Below are 23373 nucleotides of genomic sequence, written 5' to 3' on the forward strand. Positions count from 1 at the left end.
GTAAACAAAGAAAACAATGTCAAGGTAATTAAAAAAATAAACGTCACTGAAATAAAAAAACAGCTGGCTCTAAGTAACATTGATTTCTCATCTAGTGCTGCCGTTGACATATATGGAAATATAGTAGAAAAATTAACAAATTTGATAAAAGAAAACACATCCATCAAAAGTACTATGAAAAATAATAATAAAAACAAAATTTATAGTAAGCCATTTATAGATAATGAATGCAGAGAATTGATAAAAAAAAAGAATTATTGGCATAAAAAGCTGTTACAAAACGAAGATAATGAAATGAATAAAAACAAATATAGGTACTGGCTGAATAAATTCACTGCTACTAAAAGAAAAAAACAAAAAGAATACGATAGTAAGAAATTTTCTAAATGTTTGAATAACCCACAAAAAATTTGGAAAACTATAAAGGAAGTAATTAATGATGATATTATTATTGAAAAAGAAAATGAATTCTACAACGGGTGCAAAAATATAAAGGATAAAACAAAAAAAATTAATAGATTTAATTATTTATACAGCACTATTGGAAAAGAAATGGCTAATAACTTTGATTCGGTTAATTACTACCCCAGAATAAAAACAACCAGTAGATTTAGATTTGAATACATCACAGAAAAAAAAACATTGGAATTAATTGGATCTTTGTCAAATACAAACAGTGCAGGATGTGACGGAATATCGAATAATTTAGTTAAAACATGTAGGAATGAATTAGTTAAACCTATAACCGAACTTATTAACACATCTATTAATGAAAGTATGGTGCCAGGTGCACTCAAAATTACAAAAGTTATACCTATATATAAATCTGGAGATAAAAATGATGTTAATAATTTCAGACCGATCTCGCTGTCTTCTATCTTCAGGAAAATATTAGAAACGTTTGTAAACACACAGATAACAAAATATTTAACCAATAACAACTTGATTTGCGATAGACAATACGGATTTACTAAGAACTCTAATACTAATGCGGCCTTATTTGATGTTATCACTGAAATTCAAGACTCAATTAGCAATAACTACAAGGTTGGATTGGTATTCTTTGATTTAACTAAGGCGTTTGATTCAGTGGATCGTAAAATACTGTTAAAAATCTTATACGAATGTGGAATTACAGGCAGGGAGTTAATGTGGTTTGCAAATTACTTTGAAAATAGAAGACAATATACTGAATGTGATGCAATAAAAAGTAAAACTAGGAAGATTGACTATGGAGTAATTCAGGGTAGTTCTTTAGGTCCGACGCTGTTCTCGTGTTACATCAGTAACTTTACATCAATAAAATTAAAGGGTAAATCATATTTATATGCCGATGATCTAGTTATAATCTATAAGGGAATAAGCTATGCAGAACTACAAAACGTAATCAGCTCGGATTTGAGGTTAATTGAGCACTGGATGTGCTCACATAAACTAAGTGTCAATCCGTTAAAAACCAAATACATGCTGATAAAAAGTAAATCTGAAACCTTAGAAATTAGATATAGGGGACACAAAATAGAAAAAGTAAACAAATATAAATATCTTGGAGTTGTTATAGATGAAGAGATGACCTGGAATGAACATACAAAAGAGCTGAAATTGAAAACAAGTAAAATAGCAGGTATGTTTAGAAGCCTGGGGAAACGAATTCCGTATGAGAAAAAGATGGCTGTATTCTATAGCATTTTTCATAGCACTCTAACATACGGGTTAGGTATATGGGGTAACACTTTTGTGAAAAATATTGACATGCTGCAAAGAACACAAAACAAAGCATCAAAGAACCTATTTGAGTTAAATTGGAGAACGCCTACGAATGAACTGCACCGTAAATTTAACATTCTAAAAATTGAAGACCAAAAGAACCTAATGCAGATGCTTCAAATTTACAACATGAACGCAAATCTTATTAAATCAAATTCAATTATTGTAAGTAGTAATCAAATACATGATTATCCAACTAGATATGCTAGTCACTTACGGTTTGCTATCACTAAAAATTTGAATGGTTTAGAATCAATAATGAAAACAGCAATTAAAGCATACAATGATCTACCTGCTCATGTAAAACAGCTAAATAGAAACCAGTTTAAACAAAAATGCAAGAATATGTTAATGGAGAAATACTGATAATTTTGAATATTTATATTATATAACATATACGATTGTATACATATATGTATATATATATATTTTTTTTTTCTTTTGCACTTTCTTTCTTCTATTGTTATTATATTTGATTTCTCATTGCTATTTTGATATAATGAATTAAGACTGAGTACATAGCTATTTGTGAAATTTGTGATGGAATTATAAATAAATATACTATAGGCATATTTTTTCTTTTTTAAATTTTGAATTTGTTACTACATAATTTATATATTACAATTTACTATGATTATCATTTTTCTATCATCTGAATATTGACAGTTTAACTTGATATTATTTACATAAATTTAATATACTGTAAATTGTTAAAACATATACTCTATACGAGCTATTATTGCTCTACTGAAAATAAAGTAAAATAAAATAAAAATAAATAAAAATAATAGGTATATGTACATAAGTATAAAGTTTTAAAAATGCATACATTTAGTTAGTAAGTCAGATGTATTCACGTTATATAAATGTGTTATACGTATATGACTCACGAATTCTTTCATGGTTTTTTGAAGAGCTATGGATGATGCGGCAATTTTGTATAACGGCATAAAGAATTAGCAAATGAAAGAATGTGTGTTTAGCTATACAAATTCTATAATTGCAGTGCAATATTCTCTATACATACTTTGTAATTTTTTATTTGGTATGATTTCAGTTTTTTCGTGAATTCCAAAATTCTGGATACTGAAATACTTGAATTACCCATTTTTATTCATTTCACAACAGAAAAATTGTTGTTTGCAAAAGCTATTGAAAATTAAAGTTTCATTTGTCAAAAAAAAAACTCGTTGCAGCTGAAAAAAGGTTTTCCCATTTATTTAAAATTAATCGTACATGTAAGGCCTTGCTTAATGAACTGCATTCAGAGAGAAGGGATATACACTATCCATTATGTTTAATCAACATAGGATATTTAACGAGTGGAGTGCGTACAGTGTGCAGTACTTTCGTTAAATATCCTTGAAATCTTAACTGGATACCATAAATAATTCTGCATACAATAAAGTATGCATTACCATCGTTAAATAACTTGAAAGGAATAACTGTCTATCTTTCCACCTGTATCTCGCCATTTCAACATTACATTAGATTACACTCTCTTTTTCTGTTATCTGAATGACCTCTTCTTGTTATCTGAAAATCATATATATTACATTTAAAATATTAGAATTATTAACATGAAATATTAAACTATATTATAAAAAAATAAAAAAAAATTGTTTTTGTATTTAGGTATTATGAGACTGGCAGTTTTAAAGCTGGTGTTATAGGCGGTTCAAAACCAAAAGTAGCAACTCCACCGGTTGTTGATGCAATTGCGAATTATAAGCGAGAAAATCCAACCATGTTTGCATGGGAAATACGTGATAGACTATTAGCTGAGGGTATATGTTCTCAGGATAATGTACCGAGTGTTTCATCAATAAATAGGTAAGTGAAATAAAACGAATATATTACTTTCATTTATGCACATGATTGTATTTTTAAATAATTGACATTTATTCAAAACTTATTTCAAACTACTATTGTTTTTACAATGTTGAATTGTAAATTTTATTTTCTTTAAAAATTCCAATTTTCGATACTTTTTTATAATAAATAGTTAAATCCGTGAGATTATATCTTAACCAGTAAGGTGGCCAAGAAGCTTAAAATTAAATTTAACAAACAAAGTACCAGTCTATTTAAGTTAACTGAAGTCTAAAAGATTAAAAAACCTTAGGATGTTCGATGCTCATTGAAAATTGTGTAACAGAAATCTAACAAACATTTTAAACCGGGCGACCATATTTCGTAAATTTTTAGTAAAACCCATCAATTGCAATGGCCCTTCTTCCTCATTTTGAATTTTGATCAGCGTGCAGTAAAAATATGTACGTAGCTGTACGAAAATTTAAAGTTTCCAGCTCTATGTTCTTAAATAAGCGTTTCTTAAACAATTTTCGGTGAGTCGATTTGATAATATACAGCGTGTTTTGCATAAGGTGGCAAATAATTTCCAGCAAAAAATTATATGGCTGGAGTTGAACGCAGTCAATTATATCTATTCTCGTTTTTAATGGGATTGATTTTTAATCTTTTGTTGAACTGTGTTAAAGAACTGTTATATTTTAGTTAAAAATTTGAAAAAATTCGAAAAAAAGATACATTATTTCGCAAATTCAATATTAATTTTTTCAAAAAAGACCGTGTAACGGTATTATTTTTTTTTCTGCAGAAACATGATGAAGGATTTTGAGCCTTTAATTTGGCTTATGGAAAATCTTATGAACGTCATTGATTGAAGAGATACATGCTTTTAAAATTTTTAAGTTTTTACATTTGAAAGCCTTTGTACTTTTGGCATTACGTCGCAAAGTATGAACTCATTATCTGAAACCATGTACTCGCTACAGTCCGAAGTTGTACCAAAGAACTTTGCTTAGGTATGTAATGAAATATTAGCATTTTTATAGCTCCATAAAACGATGTGAAAATCAATATCTAGGTCTAATCGTCAATCATATATGCATACACAAACAAGCAAACTTAAAAACATTCTAAATCTTTGTGTGTAACAAAATAAATTTATGGAGTGGTATTCCTCGCAAATTATATGAACATATTGAAAATTAATTTTATTTTCCTGAACGAATTGCATTTTAAAAAAACATAAACAAAAACATAAAAACAGTAAAATGTCAAAATGTCGAGTATCAAAACATATTTTTTATTATGTAAAATTTTACACTATAGAAAAAAAATCTGATGTGGTCAGCACATAACCGACCACAGGATGTATTGTCTAGTTAAGTGAAAGTGTTACAGAGTATTATAAAAGTGCCTGTTAAATACTTCTTTCCGATTTTTAGGGCATTAGTAAGCTTATAGTTAACACTAGTAAGCTTGTAGTTAATACCTAGAAAAATGTAAATTTGGCTCTTAGAAGAGTTTCGCTTTGTGCTACCCGAATTATCTGAAATGCTCACCAGTTAGTTTCGGTAACAATCTGAACTCAAATATCAAATTTCAAGAAATTCCATCAGTTCGTTCCGTAGATATGGGAAAAATTTAAAATCGGGCCTCGGATCAGTTTCCGAGGCCTCGCATTTCCATAATACGAAGAATTTAAATATTAAATTTCAATGAAATTGGTTAATTATTTCAAAAATGTATATTTGGCCCACAGTAAAATCCAGTTGCTGACACTTGTTTTCTTTCAAAAGTTAGGAGGTTTCGCGTGTGGTCGAATGAAGCTTACCATTAAAATTTCAAGTAAATCTGTAGAATATTTTTTTCATAATGATCAAAAATATAAAACAGGTCCGCTAAGAAGTGCAGCTCCCTAGGCCTGGTATATCCCAAAAGTTGATCAATCCGTGCCATGGTCAAAAAAAAACCTACATATAAAATTTCATTAAAATCGGTTCAGCCGAACTTGAGATACACGCGGCGTCCACCCACAGACCGGCAAGTTAAGTAGTTTATTTTCACTTCTCTACCATGGAGAAGTGCGTCCCCACCGAAAACTCGATATGCAAAATTTGTTGCCATCACATAACCTACCTATTGTATACAATACGGTCGGTAAAAATTAAATAAAATCTTATAATATCCTTTTTTATTACTTTTTGAATAGAACTGATTTCTATTCTTCATTAAATTAAAAAATAAAAAAACAACAATTTAATCATTGTAACTGAAATAATTAATTGTTTTATTTTTGTATAAAATAAAAATAATGTATATACATATATACATATGTATAAACAAATAATTGAAATTATTATCACTTCCCAAAGGACGTATTATTCACCGTAGAAATTTTTACAACACTCATGCAACCCTAAATTGCAATTTTACAACAATATTATATACATATTACAATAAAAATAAAAGACAGAAATAAAAATTAGACTGTCGTACACCAAGGCAATGTAAAAGTATCACATAGATTCAGTAAGATTATAATCTAATTTTAAGAAAATGTTGTTTCTGAAACATTTACCATACTGTAGCTTAACCAATTATTTAGTATGAAATTTTTGAATTAAGAATTACGTTTAGTACGTAATACGTTATATGCAGGATCACTTTATATACTTTTTTTTACTTTTGTAAACTACCGTGGCCAGGCGACCTTAACATGAAGTTTTTAATAATGTGTTTAACTTACATCGCTATATTTAAGCAAATTCTATTTTTATTAATTTGATAATCCTGAGAAATTTCCGAATAATAACGGTATTCAATTATCGTAAGTCGATTTAAATTTGTTTGATGTCCCATATAGTATAAGAAGAAACAAGAAAACGTAGACCGAAAGCTGCGAAAGCATATGAAATTTGAAGGTGAAATAAGAATTGGCAAAGTAAAAATATCTACATACATATCTAATTTATTTATTGTTACGTATAACTACGTAATTTTCTATAAATTACATTTCTAAAAAATTTTTTCCGGGTTCAACTATTAGACTCTAATAATAAGACTATGTGCTATTCTATAGTATACATTTATCACTTAAGATTTGAGTTTTATTTTGTGAAAACAACTTGTTTAGGACAACTTGTTTAAACTACTTTCATTCATATACCAAAATATTTTAAACTTGCATACATTTATGACGAGACAAAAAAAATTGAAGTTGCCGAAAATTTAAATTGTCGTTAATATAATGCTCGAATTCAAGGGTAAATTTCGTAGATTATGGCAAGTTATTATGGTTTTTTGATGACATCAGCTTTCTGCATTTATAAAAATTTAATACAAATTTTTGCAAAATTTCGAGCGGTGATGACTTTAGGGGGCGATGAAGGTTAAATAAATTTTTTTTCCAACAAGATAAACCATTATTCTTAATATATAAGTTGTATCACAATTTCATACCTCTACAACTAACATTCCAGAAGAAAATGATATCAAAAATTTGAAAATATACGGTTTTCTAGATAACGGTTAGTTTGAACGATCATTTTGTCATTTCCATGCTCAACTATGCTGTCTGTTTTCTATGCTGTTCAAAGGGTATACTAAATTTGCTTACGGTTTGTAACACTAAGAAATAATGGTCTGAGATATAGACTAAAGTATATGTTTTTGATCAGCGTCGAATTCTGAGTCAATTTAATTTTGTATATCCATATGTCCATGTGTCCCAGTGATTACTCAAAAACTAATTGAGCCAAGTTCATCAAATTTTCAAAAACTTTATTATAAACTAACTTTAAAACGTTTATTATAATAAACGCCATAACCCTATTCAAATTGGTTATGATCGAACTACAGATTCAGATACCTGACATACAACTTTCAAATTTATTTGGCCATATCTCAGAAACTATAAACGCTGTGGTATTGAAATTTTGCAAAATCGAATACATTATCAGGGCCAAAATGTTTGACAAAAGTTGTTGAAATTGGTTGGCTCCTTCTGGAAGCCGCCACGCCACTCCAAAAGTTATTTCGCATTATCTTAGAAGTTATTGGAGTTATAATATAGAAATTTCATGAAAACACGTGTATTATTAGGGCTTTTATGTGTGTTAAAAATTGTTGAAATTTTTTTTTTGTGGTAGCTGCCATACAACTTTAATATTTAGTTTGTAAATATTTTAGAAAATATTGAAAATACAGTACACAAATTTTGCAAAAGTTATTATAGTAATGCGGCAACTTAAAGTCATAGTCTCTGTCATAATCAGCTATGGCGTATTCACTCGCACATAGTACAACAAATTTGTATGGGTATCACAGATTTCTTCTCGTTTAAATATCTTATTTGTTTTGTTTTTTGTTATTTTGAGTTGTTAATAAAATATTTTCGCAATCTGCAATAAATGGTTATAAGAATTTTTATGATTTGTAGCTTTTATCAGAATATTACTTTATATTTAAAAGCATATCGACGAAAAAACATCCATTTTCAGAAAATCTCTAAAATGTGAAACTTAAAGTAATTTTTACATTTGTAAATTCTTTTCTCTCAATATTTCAGTGGCTGAGATATTTTTTCAAAACAAATATAAAACCTTAAAGATTTTTCTTTTCAAAGTTGTTTCAAACGTTTTTTTTTGCTGAAAATACGCTTAACATATTTTCTAAAAAAAATACAATTCAGAACTAAGTTCCATTATGCTTAATTTGGTATTAAAATATTATTTATTTCAACACTGTTCTTCACACCAAAATAAGAATTTATTTTAATATATGTAAATGTCCGAATGTATACAAAAATTTATAAATTAACATAAATTTATAAACGGTTGCGCTTCTATCAAAACAAAAGAGAAAGAAAAACATGTTTTATGAAAAATAAATGACTACTCTTGAAGAAGAAACTATATTATTGTATTTCTGATTAGAAAGAACACAAAACATGACAGCAATTTCACGTAAATAAGTATATAAATAAAAAAATCTGATGTGGTCAGTACATAACCGACCGCAACGCATATTGTTTAGATTAGTAAAAGTATTCCAGAAGGTTATTAAAATGCGTTTTAAACACTTCTTTACAATTTTAAGGACACTAATAAGCTTTTGGTTAACATTACTAGAAAAAAGTGAATTTGGCTCTTAGGTAGTTTCATTTTGTGCTATAACTTATGGTAACAACAAGAGGTCAAATATGAAATTTCAAGAAATTCCATTGATCCCAAGATACGGCAAAAAATGTAAAATGGGCCCCCACCTCAGTTTCCGAGCACTGATCTTTCCAAAAAAACTTATAGATTCAATGCCTTAACACCTCGAATTTAAATATTAAATTTCAAGAAATCAGTTGACTATTTTTGGTTTTATACGCAAAAATGTATATTTGGCCCATAGTAAACGTCCAGTCGCTGACCTCTGATTTTTTGCAAAATTATTAGGATTCACGTAAATATGAAAAACTTACATATGAAATTTCAAGTAAATGTTTTCTTTAAAAATACTTTCTTCAAAATGATCAAAAATGTAAAATAGGCCCGCAAAAAAGTCCAGTTCCCAAGGCCTGATATATCCCAAAAGTTGATCCATCCGTGCCATGGTCAAAATAAACTTACATATAAAATTTCATCAAAATCGGTTCAGCCGAACTTGAGATACACGCGAGGAAACACAGACCGACAGATCGACCTATTGCTAAAAAGTAGTTTATTTTCACTTTTCAACCATGAAGAAGTGTATTCCCACCGAAAACTCGATATGCAAAATTTGTTGACAACACATAACCTACTTATTGTACACATTTGTTTCAACACATTACCTACCTATTGCATTTTTTTTTCAATCCAATAACATCCATCTACATCACATACTCGTACATCATACATCTTAATTCATCTTTATTTTATTTTGTATGTTGTATAATATTTACAAGTAATTTCATAAGAATAAACTTAGATTACAACTGCTATATACAAAATGAAATTGTTAAAATAGTTCTATTGTTAAGTAGTGGACAAAACGTGACGAACGATCTGTTAATGTAATTACATAAATTAAATTGTGTTGGGAACAATTCAATTAATTTTAATATCAAAAATAAAAAATACAATAGTGTAATATTATGTGTTTACTAATCAATGTTAAAAATTTAATCAATCAATCCAAAAGATTAGAATAGAACAAAGAGAAGCTATAATTCACTTTTAGTTAAGCTAAAATCCATTTCTGGGTATTAAGAGTTATAGTTGGACAATATGCAATTTATGATTTTATTATTAACCAATTTTTATAAAATCGTAATGAAACTGTATCAACCAGAATCTAATACATTTGGGAAACATCGACAACACTTTAATACCCCTATCAGTTTAGGACAACCTGTTATAAATTCTAAGTGCAATCACATTGATATTAACTAATCATCTAGAAATAATTCTCAAATTATAAGCAGTAGTTGTATGCATATTAAATTTTCTGAACGGTCTAGAAATGGTTGAGCATTTCGGAGGAAAGTTTAACAATTATAGTCCTTATAATACAATTGATTTACAAACTCACAAATTAGGGTTATTCTACGTTTATGAAAGACGTCATTATTAATTTTAATCACGTTTAGTTAGTACCAATTAAAATTGTTATTGCTAATAACAAAAACAAAAACTGAGTGAGTTTTAAAGTCAATTAATTCATATAATTTTTTTTAGTTTGAAATTATCTGTGTGAAAAAATTCCATATAGAATAAATATTAATATGCAATTTTCAAAAATAAAAACGTTTTTCGTATTGTGTAATTGCTTTTAGAGTTGTATGGAAGCTACCCGAACCTGTGAAACAATTCCACCAAAACTTCAGAAATATAACTGACCTATAATTGGACACATGAATGGCAAATTTTAAGAATCTGATTTTTTTTATTTTTCCAAATATATAAAATTTGCTTTTGGCAACCATCCGAAAATTTTTAGAGCATATGTGCAATTTCATATTTGTACATTTATCAGTTTTTAAAATATTTAAAATAAACTCTTTGGCAACCCCAACCCGTTGTCCGAATTGGTCCAATTACAAAAGAAAAACCTTAAGTGGTATTTGCCTAATTCGTTTTTGAGTTATCGTGCGATCGGAGGGACGGACATGTCTAAGCGAATATAATGTACATGCCCATACCGCAAACGCTCCTTTAAATGCTTACAAACTCCATACTAAAGTTAATATACCCTTAACGAAGATAAGAAAGACGAATTGGTAATTTTATTAGAAAAAATGAATGTCTCAAAATTTCTCGAAAATTTTTGCTATTTTTATAACCCTTCTTTCAATTTGCTGGAAATTGATCAAGGAAATATTCATGAAATTATTAGCCACCTTATGCGAAAAACCCGGTTTTTAAGTCAACTATTGCATTGCGTGTAAGCTTCACTAAAGTAATAGCTGCATGTAGAATATTTTATACTGATGTTTTTTCTGTAAATTTTTTTCTTGTTGCTTGGGGTAAATGGGAAAGTATATTTTTTTACCTTTTACGAATTTTTATCATCAGTAAAATTTACCATTTTTCTAAAATGATCAAAATTTTTTTTATTGTCTTGTATTCATAAGTATGAGTACTTCACACTCTTTAAATTTTATTATAATAAATAATATGAAAAGAACAATCAACAACAAAACAATGAAACAAAAAAACGAAGTACAAATAAAAAAAACAAAAAAAAACATCAAGGGCATCAAGAAAGGAAAGCAATTGTTTTCTAAAAGCATATGCATATACCTCCATGCTTTACTCAGTTACAAAATGTTAATACATATATGTTATATTGTATTATGTGCAAGATCCAAATAACAAGAACAAATAAATAGAATTAAAAATAGTTTTATAAATTTTTCCAATTTTTTTTAATGTAACGATTGCACAAGCAAATTCAACTGGTATTCAGCTATGAAGGTATTATGGAACTAGATTTAGGTACATATTTTGTAATGAAAGTTTCGTGCTTAAAAAATTTCTACATCTGTAGATTTTGTATTCAAGTTTTTGTCTTACATAGCATATTATAGATACTTCCTTAGTGGGCTTTGGAGTGAGAATGTATACTTGATCCACCATTATAACTGAAACGCGGGTATGAAAAACAGAGAAATAATCAACCAATTTCCTTGAAATTTAATATTTAAATTTGAGGTGTTAATACAATGAATCTATGATTTACTTGGAAAAATCAGGGCTCAGAAACTGAACTGAGGGTCGATTTTACATTTTTTTAACTTATCTACGAACGGGTGATTGAATTTTTTTTGAAATTTGATATTTGACTTTTGGTTTTATCGAAACCAACTAATGAACGTTTCAGAGGATTTAAATGGCACAAAGCGAAACTCTACTAAGAGAAAAATTTACACTTTTCTATGTATGTTAGCTAAAAGCTTGCTCACTTTCTTAAAATTGAAAGAAAGTATTCAAAATGCATTTTCGTAATCTTCTGTAGCACTTTCACTAAACTAGGCAATATACATTGCGGTTGATTATGTGCTGACTACATCAGATTTTTTATTTATTTATGTATTGTTTAATTTCAGACAATTTATAAATAATTGTTCATAAGAAATTTAAGTTAAACCAAACCTACAAACAAATTTTTCCAGAGACACATGGTTTTTTTAAATTCTGAACTTTTTACTTATTTTTTTTAACCTACTTTTAAACTCATTTACTTTTTTCAGCTCTTGATATAATTCTATAATGTTTTAAAATATCCTTATGGCAATACACTTTTGGCCTTTTAACTTCACAGATGTATTTGTTTTAGATCCCATTAGATGTTCTCTACCTATTATTATAAATATATGATGTATCTCTTAGCTCTGTATCAATCCATATACACTTTGAATATCTTTATTTATTTTTTTAGATTAGGTTATTTTAGGTTATTTATTAGGTTTGTTCATTAGTTAATATTGTGTATTTTGATAATATATTACAATTTAAGAGGTTCATAACACATAATCAATACAAAAGTGGCCCTATTAGAAAGTACTGTGCCTGACACTCAATATGATTGATATTGAGTGTCAGAATTGATTGTTTAATATAAATATAAATTACGTCTAAATATTTCTGTGTAAACTGACTTTGTACTTTTGTAAGTGCAAAGTGACTTTAACTTTTGATATATTTTTATGTGTTCTTAATTTCTTAAGAATCTGTCTGAATAAAAAAAATTATATTAATTATATATAGAGTTCTCTATTTTTCAGAAGTTTTTAAATTAATTTAAAGTACATATTAATTTATTTAATTTACGCTTTTTAATTAATTAATTTTTCAAAACTAATCTTTATGTATGTTATTTTTAATTAAATACTATGTAATAATAATTATTTTGGTAAAAAGCTTCTACCCAACTCAATTATTTTTATGTTTTTTTTATATAAAACTTAATAAAACTTATGCTTAAACATAACCGAACAAATTTTAAAAAACACTTAACTAAAATTTTTGCCCTTTGATAAATTTAATAAAATTCTTATAAATGGTTTTCTATAAATTTACCCAACAAAATTGACGTTTAGCCATGGTATCTTTAAGAGAATTATATTTATATCTTATTTTATCAAGACTCCAGTAATATCCCTTAGATTAAATTTTATTATTTTGTTTGTAGCCCGCATAACCACCGTAATGTATAATATTTTATGTTTAATATAATGAAATAATATAATGACAAATTTTGACTTTGTGTATGTAGCGTTTGCTAGCTAACTATATGAAATGTTTGGGCGCGATAAAGTCCTTTCTTATAATGTGTTTTAAATATATTCTTCATTATGGTAATATTTATATATGGGATATTAAATATGGGATATTAGATCTTTTAATGTATTAAATACTCTACTATAGTGATTTTGAATCAATTTTATTATAAAAATGTCGATCCTAATTATTTTTTTTCCATATAAATAAATTTGTTCGAGTAGAAATGAGTGTATCCTGTTTCGGGTTTCCGATATTTACTAATACACTTTCTAATACATTTCCTTTCAGATTCAGCACAAAATCTTATTAATGCTTATCAAGCATTAATAAGTCCAAATTAATCTTGTTAATGCTTGATAAGCAGAATTGCTTTTACTTTTTAATTTATCACCTTATAAAGCAATTGTTTTGAAACTATTTAGGCTTAGTAACCTTTTGTAATTACGCTACTTTAATTTGTTCGCAGAAATTATGAAAATACTTTCTCTAAAAACGTATAGAGAGATGAAGCACAATAACTAAATTCTAAATCCAAAACCTTTTATTCTTATCTTGTGATATATTTTAAGATCTAATAACAATTTCAAGTTAAAAGATAAATAATTTAAAATAAATATATTGCTTATTAGTATAACAGTTGTATATTTTTTTTTTTTTTTACCTTCTTCACTCCTAGGAGAAGTATAGGGCTAGTGCTTGATATCTATCGTGCCCTAGTTTCTATAGTCATAGAGAGTTAGCTAGGGTAGGTGACTAGGCTACCGTAGTTTTATTTATATTAAATATTTAAGTTTATTAATATTTACTGAAAATAACTTGTATAATATTTATTAATATTGCATATTAAGTTATATAATATTGAATATAATTTTTATAGTAACCTGACCGGGGTTTGAACCCGAGACCCTTCGGTTAAAGGGCCGGTGCCATAACTACTGCATCAATGATCAGGTTAACAGTTGTATATGTATACATAAATTTACATTTGTTGTAGCCTAATTAAAAACATTTGTCTTCCTATAGGTATTCCTAAATTTTCTGTTTCTATAATTTTACTAATTCTTTTTGACGGTTATTTAACGCCTTTCCTGAATATCGGATAATAAACGAAATTTAAGAGGTAAACAAGAATTTCAAAATTCCCTTTTTAAAATTTCTTCGTGATCCCAAAAAATGTCTTACAAAAAAATTGATTTTATTTTTTTAGATTATAATACTCTTTTGTTCATGTCATGTGAGAATAAAAAGAACTCGGTCTGGTTAGCGTGAGGACGGTGATATGACCTAAAAAATAAGTTTATCTAAAATATTTTAGGTCTCCAATAGACTGTTTCTCTTTTTGGAATAAGATATTTTTCCAAAAAAAACCTATTTGTATGCAGTATAATCAATTGCAACTCTTTGTGGAAAATATTTTTCATCATCAGTAAATTTTCAATCTGTATTTTACAGTTTTGAAACAAGAACTAAATTACATAAACAAAATTGTATATATTTTGGTTTTGCGTTTCCCATTCATTTTCGGTCATTGCTAAAATCCTGTGTAATGCTTAATAAATTATTTTTATAACTCAAGCAAATATACATGTGCATGCATTATAGTTATTGTTTATCTTGTCCCTTTTTTTATCATTCTTCTCGTATATACAGGACATAAAAATGAAAATATTTTAAAAGGACATAGCAAACTTTTTATTTTTTGCTAAACAATTGAATTATAATCATTATCATCAACTTAATCATTATAATCATCAACATCAATGCCTCTTTTGTTGCTATTATTATTATTATCATTATTGCAATTGTTATTAACATCATAATCATATTATAAATTCAATCGACTGAAGGGGAAAAATTATTATAGAAAAAATAATAAGAATAGAATATAAAAATTAATACTAGCAATCAGGTGGGAAGGCTTGTATACTAGGAGCAATTGTACATTATAATTTATTAGGGCTTTTTTTGTTTCAAAAAGGAAAATTTTAAAACTTTATTCTTATAATATGTATTAATAATAAAAGTGAGAACAAGAAAAAGCACATTTATCTTTGCTAATAAAATGAAAAAGAAAAAATACAAAAGAAATTTTGATTTTAATTTCAATTTTATTCTGTAATGTCGTATTGTCAAGATATCAAAACAAGAATTTAAAAGATTTTACCCTAGGGAATAAAAACTATCCGTTGTACTTGCATGTTCTGGATTCAAAATTACTGTGGAATGGAAATATAAAAATAAAAACCTTTCCTTTCCTAAATTGCATTGCGTAATATATTTGACGCGGTATTGTTTTCGTAACAAATTCCTGTTGTTAAAATTTTTTATTGTTGAGAGATGCAGGAAGAGTATTTCGAACCATGAATTAAAAAAATTTAAAAAAAAAAAATACAAATTTAAAAAAATTTTTAGTGTAAGTCGGCTTTCCACTAATTTTTTGTGAATTTGGTCTTTTGTCGACAGTTCGAATTTTGTATTCGAAGAAAATACGCTAAAAAAAGAGTGCAGCTATTTTAGCTAGATACAGGGATACATTCTGTTTAAATTCTATTACAATTTGAAAAAATTACTTGTATGAATCGGCCTCAAATTGTAACAGTTTTGTTTTGATACGTATTAATAAATATTTAAATTTAATAGCATTGAAATTTATTGTACGAGTTATCAGCCCTCAAAGTTGTTCTTTTACCCAAAAGTAAACATGAACCAAACATTATAATAGTATTAAATTTTTTTAAAATTTTAAGGTTCCTCCTAAAAACTTTTTTAAATTGTATGATATTTTTTAAATGCGGAAATTGTATAAAATTTTTTTTCTATTTGTCATAACAATGTGTTCTCGATTTTCAAGTTATCTTTGTCTATAGTATTCTCTATATCTATTTAGATATAGAGATGATAGATATTAAAACTATAATCGCTTTAAGGGTATGAATTGCAGTGTTACGAGTATAACTTTCGTATAATATCAAATCTTTTTTTGCGAAAAATTTTCATAAGTTTGTATTTTTATTAAAAAATTTTCAATGAAATATTTTATTTTACCGAAGTAAAATAAAATATGAAAAGCCTCACTGTAATTTCTATATAATCAGTGTTGTTTATTTCAAAATATTCATAAATAAAGTACTTCTGCCTATACCTAACCAAGAACCTATGTTAAAAAATTTGAGAATTAAAAAGGAAAAGTAATATTACTACAGCTACACTATTCAGCTTTAATTTCATAAATTTGGTTATTTGTTCATTTTGAAAATATTGTTCAACTTATTTTTTAAAAATTTTATATTCTGCTTCAAGGATTTCTCATAATTTTAATATAAAATCTAATCATTTAGTGTTTATATGACGGAATGAAAAGTGTTATAATTTCAAATTTGATTTTAAATTTTTCTTTTTGAGAACAAAAAATACAAGGAAATTAAATATTCAATTGATTCTATTTTATTAGCTGACATAAATTTTTATAACACTAAATTGAAAATAAAACTACGAAATATATATACATATGTATGTGAATAAAATTTCAAAAAGTAAAAAGACTATTATCTTTTTGGGTATAGGGTAAATTTTGTTTTTTTCATTTTGTATGCAATTTATTGTATTTAAAAAGTACAAAAGGTTGTTTTTTGTTGTACCTATTACTTTTGGGAGAATTCAATATTATGAAATTTTTCCTTTCTTGTATTTTAACAATAATAATAAACCGTATGTCATATTCAATCTAAGACAATTAAAATGGAAAATTAAGTTGATAAAAATACACTTATGGGATTTGCAGTCTTAAGGGTACCTTTTAATTTTTTTTTATTTAAGTGAAAGTTTTACAACAATTGATTTAACAAAGAAGTGTGTATGTATATTAATGTTTAAAATTTGTATCGTATATTATGATGTATATAGAGTATTATGAGTAAAACGGAATGTAAGAGAAAAATAGCGAGCCAGAATTCAACATTGCTAAAGAAATTTTAACTTTTTTTTTGTTCAAAGAATAAAGTTTCAAGTTTAAAAAATTTTAACATTAAATTTAACAATATATAAAAGAGTTTTTCCCGAAAATGTGAAATAACTTTTAATCTCTATATAAAATTTTATCCCATAATTTAATAGCAATTTAATTTTAATTTCTTTTATTTTAAAATTTTTTTTATTAATATTTTGTTGTTATTTATTTTTGAGTTACATTTTAATTAATTAATTCTAATTAACTATTCAAGTTCATTATTTATTCATTTACATTCTTATGAAATTATTAATTTTGTTTGTTTATTTTTAATGTTATATTTATTCATTTGCATACAAAAAAACGTTGAAAAATAAGTGGTAACCAGTCTTTACGAAATATATATAGCTTTTTTGAAGTAATAAATGAACAAATGTGACCAAAAAAATCTGACGCGATCAACGTATAACCGATCACAATGTGTATTTTCTAGTTTACCGAAGATTTTACAAAAGATTATGCAAACGCTTTTTAAGCACTTCTTTCCAATTTTAGGAACATTAATAAGCTTTTAACTAACATATTTTCGCCTAGTGCCATTCCATTAAAGTTTCGCCAGTTAGTTTCGGTTCAAAATTTGTTCCATCTTATTGTATATATTTGTTCCATATATGCAATCACCATTTAAGTTGCTCAATCCAAATAAAATAAAAAAGTTGGATCAAACCAATGGTTTGTATTGTAGTACTTTTCCCTTTAACAAGTGACAATTCTGCTTTTAAATACTGTCTATGTATACCTATCACACTATTAAAATTATTTTCATTCTTATACAAAACTATTTCCACGATTGCATATATTTAGGATGAACGATTTATGCAGTCTTTGAAATAAAAATTAATATAAAGTGGGGTTAACATAACGCTCGATTTTAAGGCTTAATTGTCTGAATTAAGAAAAATTATATTTTTTAATGTCATGGAATTTACCGTTAGCTTTTTATGGTTCTAGAAATTTGAAAAAGTTTCGTGAATATAAGGTGTAAAAAATTCGATAAAGAAGTTATAACTTGAGAGGGGGTGGAGATAAAAAAAAAATTTTCTCTAACGAAATGAGCTATTTGTTAATGTCTAAAAGCCCCTAAAATTTCAAGCTTCTACAGGCTAGGGGTCTAGAAGAAAAACGGAATCAAAAATTTCGAAAAAAAGACTTTAGATAACGGTAAATTTGAACGACCATTTTGTCCTTCTAAAGTGTAACTATAGTATACCGTGCTAGGGGAAGCAAGCCACTGCTTCTCTGCGTTTGCAAAATTTTAAAAATACTTATGGTTTCGTTGCAACAAATAGTTAAAAAAGGCCAATTTTAGGGTTTTGGGAGGGGGGGGGGGGTATAATTTCTAGTGGGGCGGAGATAGGTAAAAATTTTGTTCTTCGGAAATAAGTTTCTATTAAAGATATATGTACATATAAAATTTCAGCTTTCTATCTTCAAGGGTGTAGAAGTTTTGTAAACAGACAAACGGACAGACGGACGGACGGACGGACGGACGGACGGACGGGCGGACGGACAGACGGACGGACGGATGGGCGGACTTACAGAGTGAAACTAATAAGTACTTTTTTTCAAAATTTTTTTGGAAAAGTGCTAATGAGTCCAATTTTTAAATGAACTCGGTTTATTAAGCAATTTTTTCCATCTTAAAATAACGAAGATGTTCTTCCGGATTTGAAAATAAATAATTGAATAATTTAATTTTAATTTTATAAATAATAGTCATATCAAATGATTTAGAATTTTTTCTGGTGTATGTGCAGAATTATTTGTGGTATACGTAATTAATTACTGTTCAAGTGAAATTCTACAAAGCTCACAGTATTTGCTTGCCTTATCAAACAAATCATACTTCACATTTTGAGTGAACTTAAACGTATATTCGCATATTTGCAATCTTCATAATAATCGCTTTTACATCGCTCTAAAATTCTTCACTGTTTTAGATAGAAAGATAAAATGTTGTAAATTTGGAAATTATAGTAAAGCGTTGTTTCCCTTGAACCAATATTTTTCATACTTTACATACGATCGAAATTATAGCGCTTCAGATTTGTTAAAATCGTTTTTGTTGCTTTAATCGAAAACAATGTGAATATTCTAGGCTGCCTTCTAAAATTGAGTCACCTAAAACAGAAAGACGTAAATCGAAAAAGAAATATAATATATAATAAATATATAGTGTAACCGTAAGTATTAATACTTGACCACATCTTGTAAAAAAACAAATTAAAGGATTTAGAAATAAATTACATTAGTTGACATTTTATTGCATTCTATATCTTTGAAATTTTGTAATATATTAATGTATTTGGATAATATATTAATATTTATATTATTTTTGTATCCGCCCGTGGACATGTTTACAAAACTTCTACACTCTTGAATATAGAAAGCTGAAATTTAATGTGTATATAGATGTTTACTAGAAACTTACTTCCGTAAAACAAAATTTTTACCTATCTCCCACCTTCTAGAGGTTATACCTCCCTAAAACCCTAAAAATGCCATTTTTTAAATATTTATTGCAGTGAAATCATAAGCATTTTTGAGATTTTACAAACGCAGAAAGGCAGTGCCTTGCTTCCGGTAGCGCTGTATACTAAAGAAATAAATTAAAATAAATTATTTTATAATAAAACAAAATTATTTTTGTAGTAACAATATAAAATAACTTTATGGCAGTTATAAAAAAAGTAAAAAATAGAAAAAACGTGTGAATTTTAATTCTCTTTTTTAATTTGCTGTTCTTTTTTAATTTTTTAAAAAATTCGTACCGAATAAAATTGAATTAAAATTAATCGATTTCAATTTAAAAAAAATTAAGAAAATTGATTTCACTTGTGTTTTTTCTTTTCTAAAGACAATCAAAATATTGTAATTCGAAATGAAAAGCTTATAAAAATTTGATGTGATCAGGACAAAACCCACTTCAATATTTATTGTCTAGCTAAGCGAAAGTGTTAGAGGAGATTATGAAAATGGCTTTAAACACTGCTTTCTATTTTTAAAGAAATTAGTGAGCAATTGGTTAACAATTAACATACTCAGAAAAATATAAATTTGGCTCTTAGTAGGGTTTCGCATTGTCGCATCCGAATTTCATTAAAGTTTCGCCAGTTAGTTTAGGCACGAATAGAACTCAAAGAAGAAATTCGACGAGATACTAATTAGTTTTAGGTACAAAACGTAATGTCGCATCGTAGTCCGATTTCTGAGCCCTGATTTTCATTCAAAAAAATTCCTAAGTTCATTGCTTTAATACCTTGAATTAATATATTAAATTTCAACGAAATTGGTTGATTATTTCTTCTTGCATGCACAAAACGTAAAATCGCCCTGCCAAAAGTTCCAGTTCCCGAGCGTGATATTTCCAAAGTTTTAATCAATTCATAACATAGCCAAAATAAACTCACATAAAAATTTCATCAAAATCGATTTGACCGAATTTGAGATGCACGCGTACACACATAGACTGATATAATACTGAAAAGAGTTCATTTTCCGTACAATGAAGAAGTGCGTTTCCACAGAGCATCCGAAAATTGGTGCCATCACATTGCTTCTCTTATTGTAAAAAACAAAGAAGAAAGTAGAGAAAAAACAACCTTTTTTATATGGGGCAAACATGTGCGAGCGAATATTTCAAAACGCGTATTCATTTGATTATAATTGATTAGCTATAGTAATAGTAATTTAATTTTATTCTTCAATCGTATCGGAAACTAATTGATGGTTAACGTTAAAAACTCAATGAAAAGTCTATTCATAAAATATGTACGTATATATAGGTATGTATCTGAATACACGAATACATTTGAAGTTATTTATGTACAGGAAGGAAATTAAAATATCTAAGAAATAATTTTATACATTTTCGATCTTTATTTCTTCCTTATTTATTTACTTATTTCGTTCATTCATTTAAAAATAATACATATATTGTACAGTAAATACTCTAAAGTATACATGTACTCTAAATAATAGGTAGACGCGTAATATATTTGTTAATATTTGTAATATACAGGCAAATGTGTGAATATAACATAGAAACATGTATACGATATGCAGTATGAATATTAACGGTTTAAACTAGAATTTCGATTAACTCCAATTTCGATTTATTCAAATATATGTACAAGTAGATTTGAAAGTAGCACAAATCGCTTTTTCTACTCACTTCATTACACATAATAAGGCAGCTTATATAATGGCATCAAATATTACTTATTATGTTTTCAACACAAATGTATTTTTCCCTGATAAGGAAACGTTAATAAACCGTTTTTAGGAATACGTCAGTCTGTCCGTCTTCCCGTATATGATGTCGTATATATTTTAATTTCGGCAGAACCTATTTTCAAGAAATTTTATACTTGACTAGTTCATATCAGGGGACTAAGCAAATTTTGAGGTATGTTATTTGTACATCATAGATGTATAACCAGGGTAACAATGCACCTTGATTCATTGTTTGCAAAACATATGTCTTCTATAAATTTCAGTTAATTGTAGACTTTCGGTTTTCGCAGCCATTCTGCTGCCGAGACAAGAGCACTAAAGGCCTTTCATTCCAAAAGAAGATGCATCGAAGTCACCTCCTCTTCTCGACATAACCTACGGATTTCACTGCTCTCTAAATTTAACTTGTCCAGGTTGCTGTTGAGCTGACAGTACATGTGGAAGATCACTGCAGATTCACTTAGTTTTTGAACATATTCATTCAGATCATAGTATTTCAAATTCAAACTCTCCTTAGTTTTCTCTATAGTCTTAGATGATTCTTCCTTAGTTCTAATTTCCTTTTTTCTTTTGAACGTTTCGCGAGTACAAAAACCCTCAACTCAATACCGACCACACAGTGAACACCTTAACATTGTAGCCTGGTTACCCCGTGCATTAATTAAAAAAAAAACGATTTTTTATTTTATTTTTATTAAAATGATTTTTTTGTACAACGTTTACTTGTGCACTAAAAACTTACATATATGTATGTAAGGACATATTCTAATATAATTTTAATGAAAAGTAAAAGTACCGTTAACATAAATTTTCGTAAGCTCTTAAATTAATCAAAATAGAAATATAACTATATATACATATATACATATACATAATATATAAAATAAGTAGGCATATAATAACAATATACATCTATTCAAAATTCGAATTTCAATTATAAAATATTTTATTCAAAACGTGCGAGCTATACTCCTAAATAATCATTAATTTTATATAAAATACACAAATTGTATAGTGAGATATTTATGATAAAAAGAATTAACCTACACCAAAAGGAAATGAAAAAAAAATAACTTTATAAAAAGTAAACAACAAAAATGTATTCTCAGTTAATATAATATGTATTATAGTTTTTTTTTATTGCCAAAAAGAGAGACATGTGCAAAGGAACTCCTCTTCCATACGTTTTCGTTAATGTTCGTTGTACCTGACATCCGCAATTACAAAATTCCATTTAAACTCTCTACGTAAACAGAGAGACACTGTTTTTCTCATAACTCCGTATGTGGGTATTCTTGAGCCACTAACAGCTAAGAGGTTGATTGGAAAGGCCCTACTTGCTTTCGCGTTTTGGCAAAATTTGGTAACTGCAGATGTAACAGCACTGGTGTCAATAAGGAATTTAGTGTTAGTGGCAGGGTTGACAAGAAAAAATTTGAAAGAATTTTCTTCAGTTTGTAACTCCTACACTTAAAACCGACAATTAAGTTTCCCGATGGGTTTTGATTCAAATAAAATTTGCACCACTTCTGACTATTTCCCGCATTGTCATTGAATTTGTGACGAAAGAAATACTGATTATGCCTGGGCCTTGACTTTGAACGGAGTTTAGAAACAGACCGTGTTCTTTCGCCACTCCTAAACGAGCTCTTAAGAGGCACCCTCAATCGTTTGGGCCACTTCAATTTATCCAGGCACGCTATTATATGATTTAGCTTATCTTCTAGCGAACAATTGTTAACAATATTTAAAGGAGATCAAGAGTTAGATGTGAACTAAGTTCCCATAATCTCAAGC

The 23373-nt window shown here is 27.6% G+C and overlaps 1 protein-coding gene across 1 annotated transcript in view; it reads left to right on the forward strand.

Moving 5' to 3' along the window:
- Positions 1–23373, forward strand: part of LOC129614925 (uncharacterized protein DDB_G0283357) — a 248793-nt gene that overhangs the window by 87953 nt on the left and 137467 nt on the right. The window contains exon 3 of the mRNA XM_055529882.1: positions 3403–3600. Within this exon, the coding sequence (XP_055385857.1) occupies positions 3403–3600 (198 nt within the window). The remainder of the gene's footprint in view (positions 1–3402; positions 3601–23373) is intronic.

Source organism: Condylostylus longicornis, unplaced genomic scaffold (assembly GCF_029603195.1).
Source record: "Condylostylus longicornis isolate FDR11 unplaced genomic scaffold, ASM2960319v2 ptg000127l, whole genome shotgun sequence".
In the NCBI taxonomy this organism is placed as follows: Eukaryota; Metazoa; Arthropoda; class Insecta; order Diptera; family Dolichopodidae; genus Condylostylus; species Condylostylus longicornis.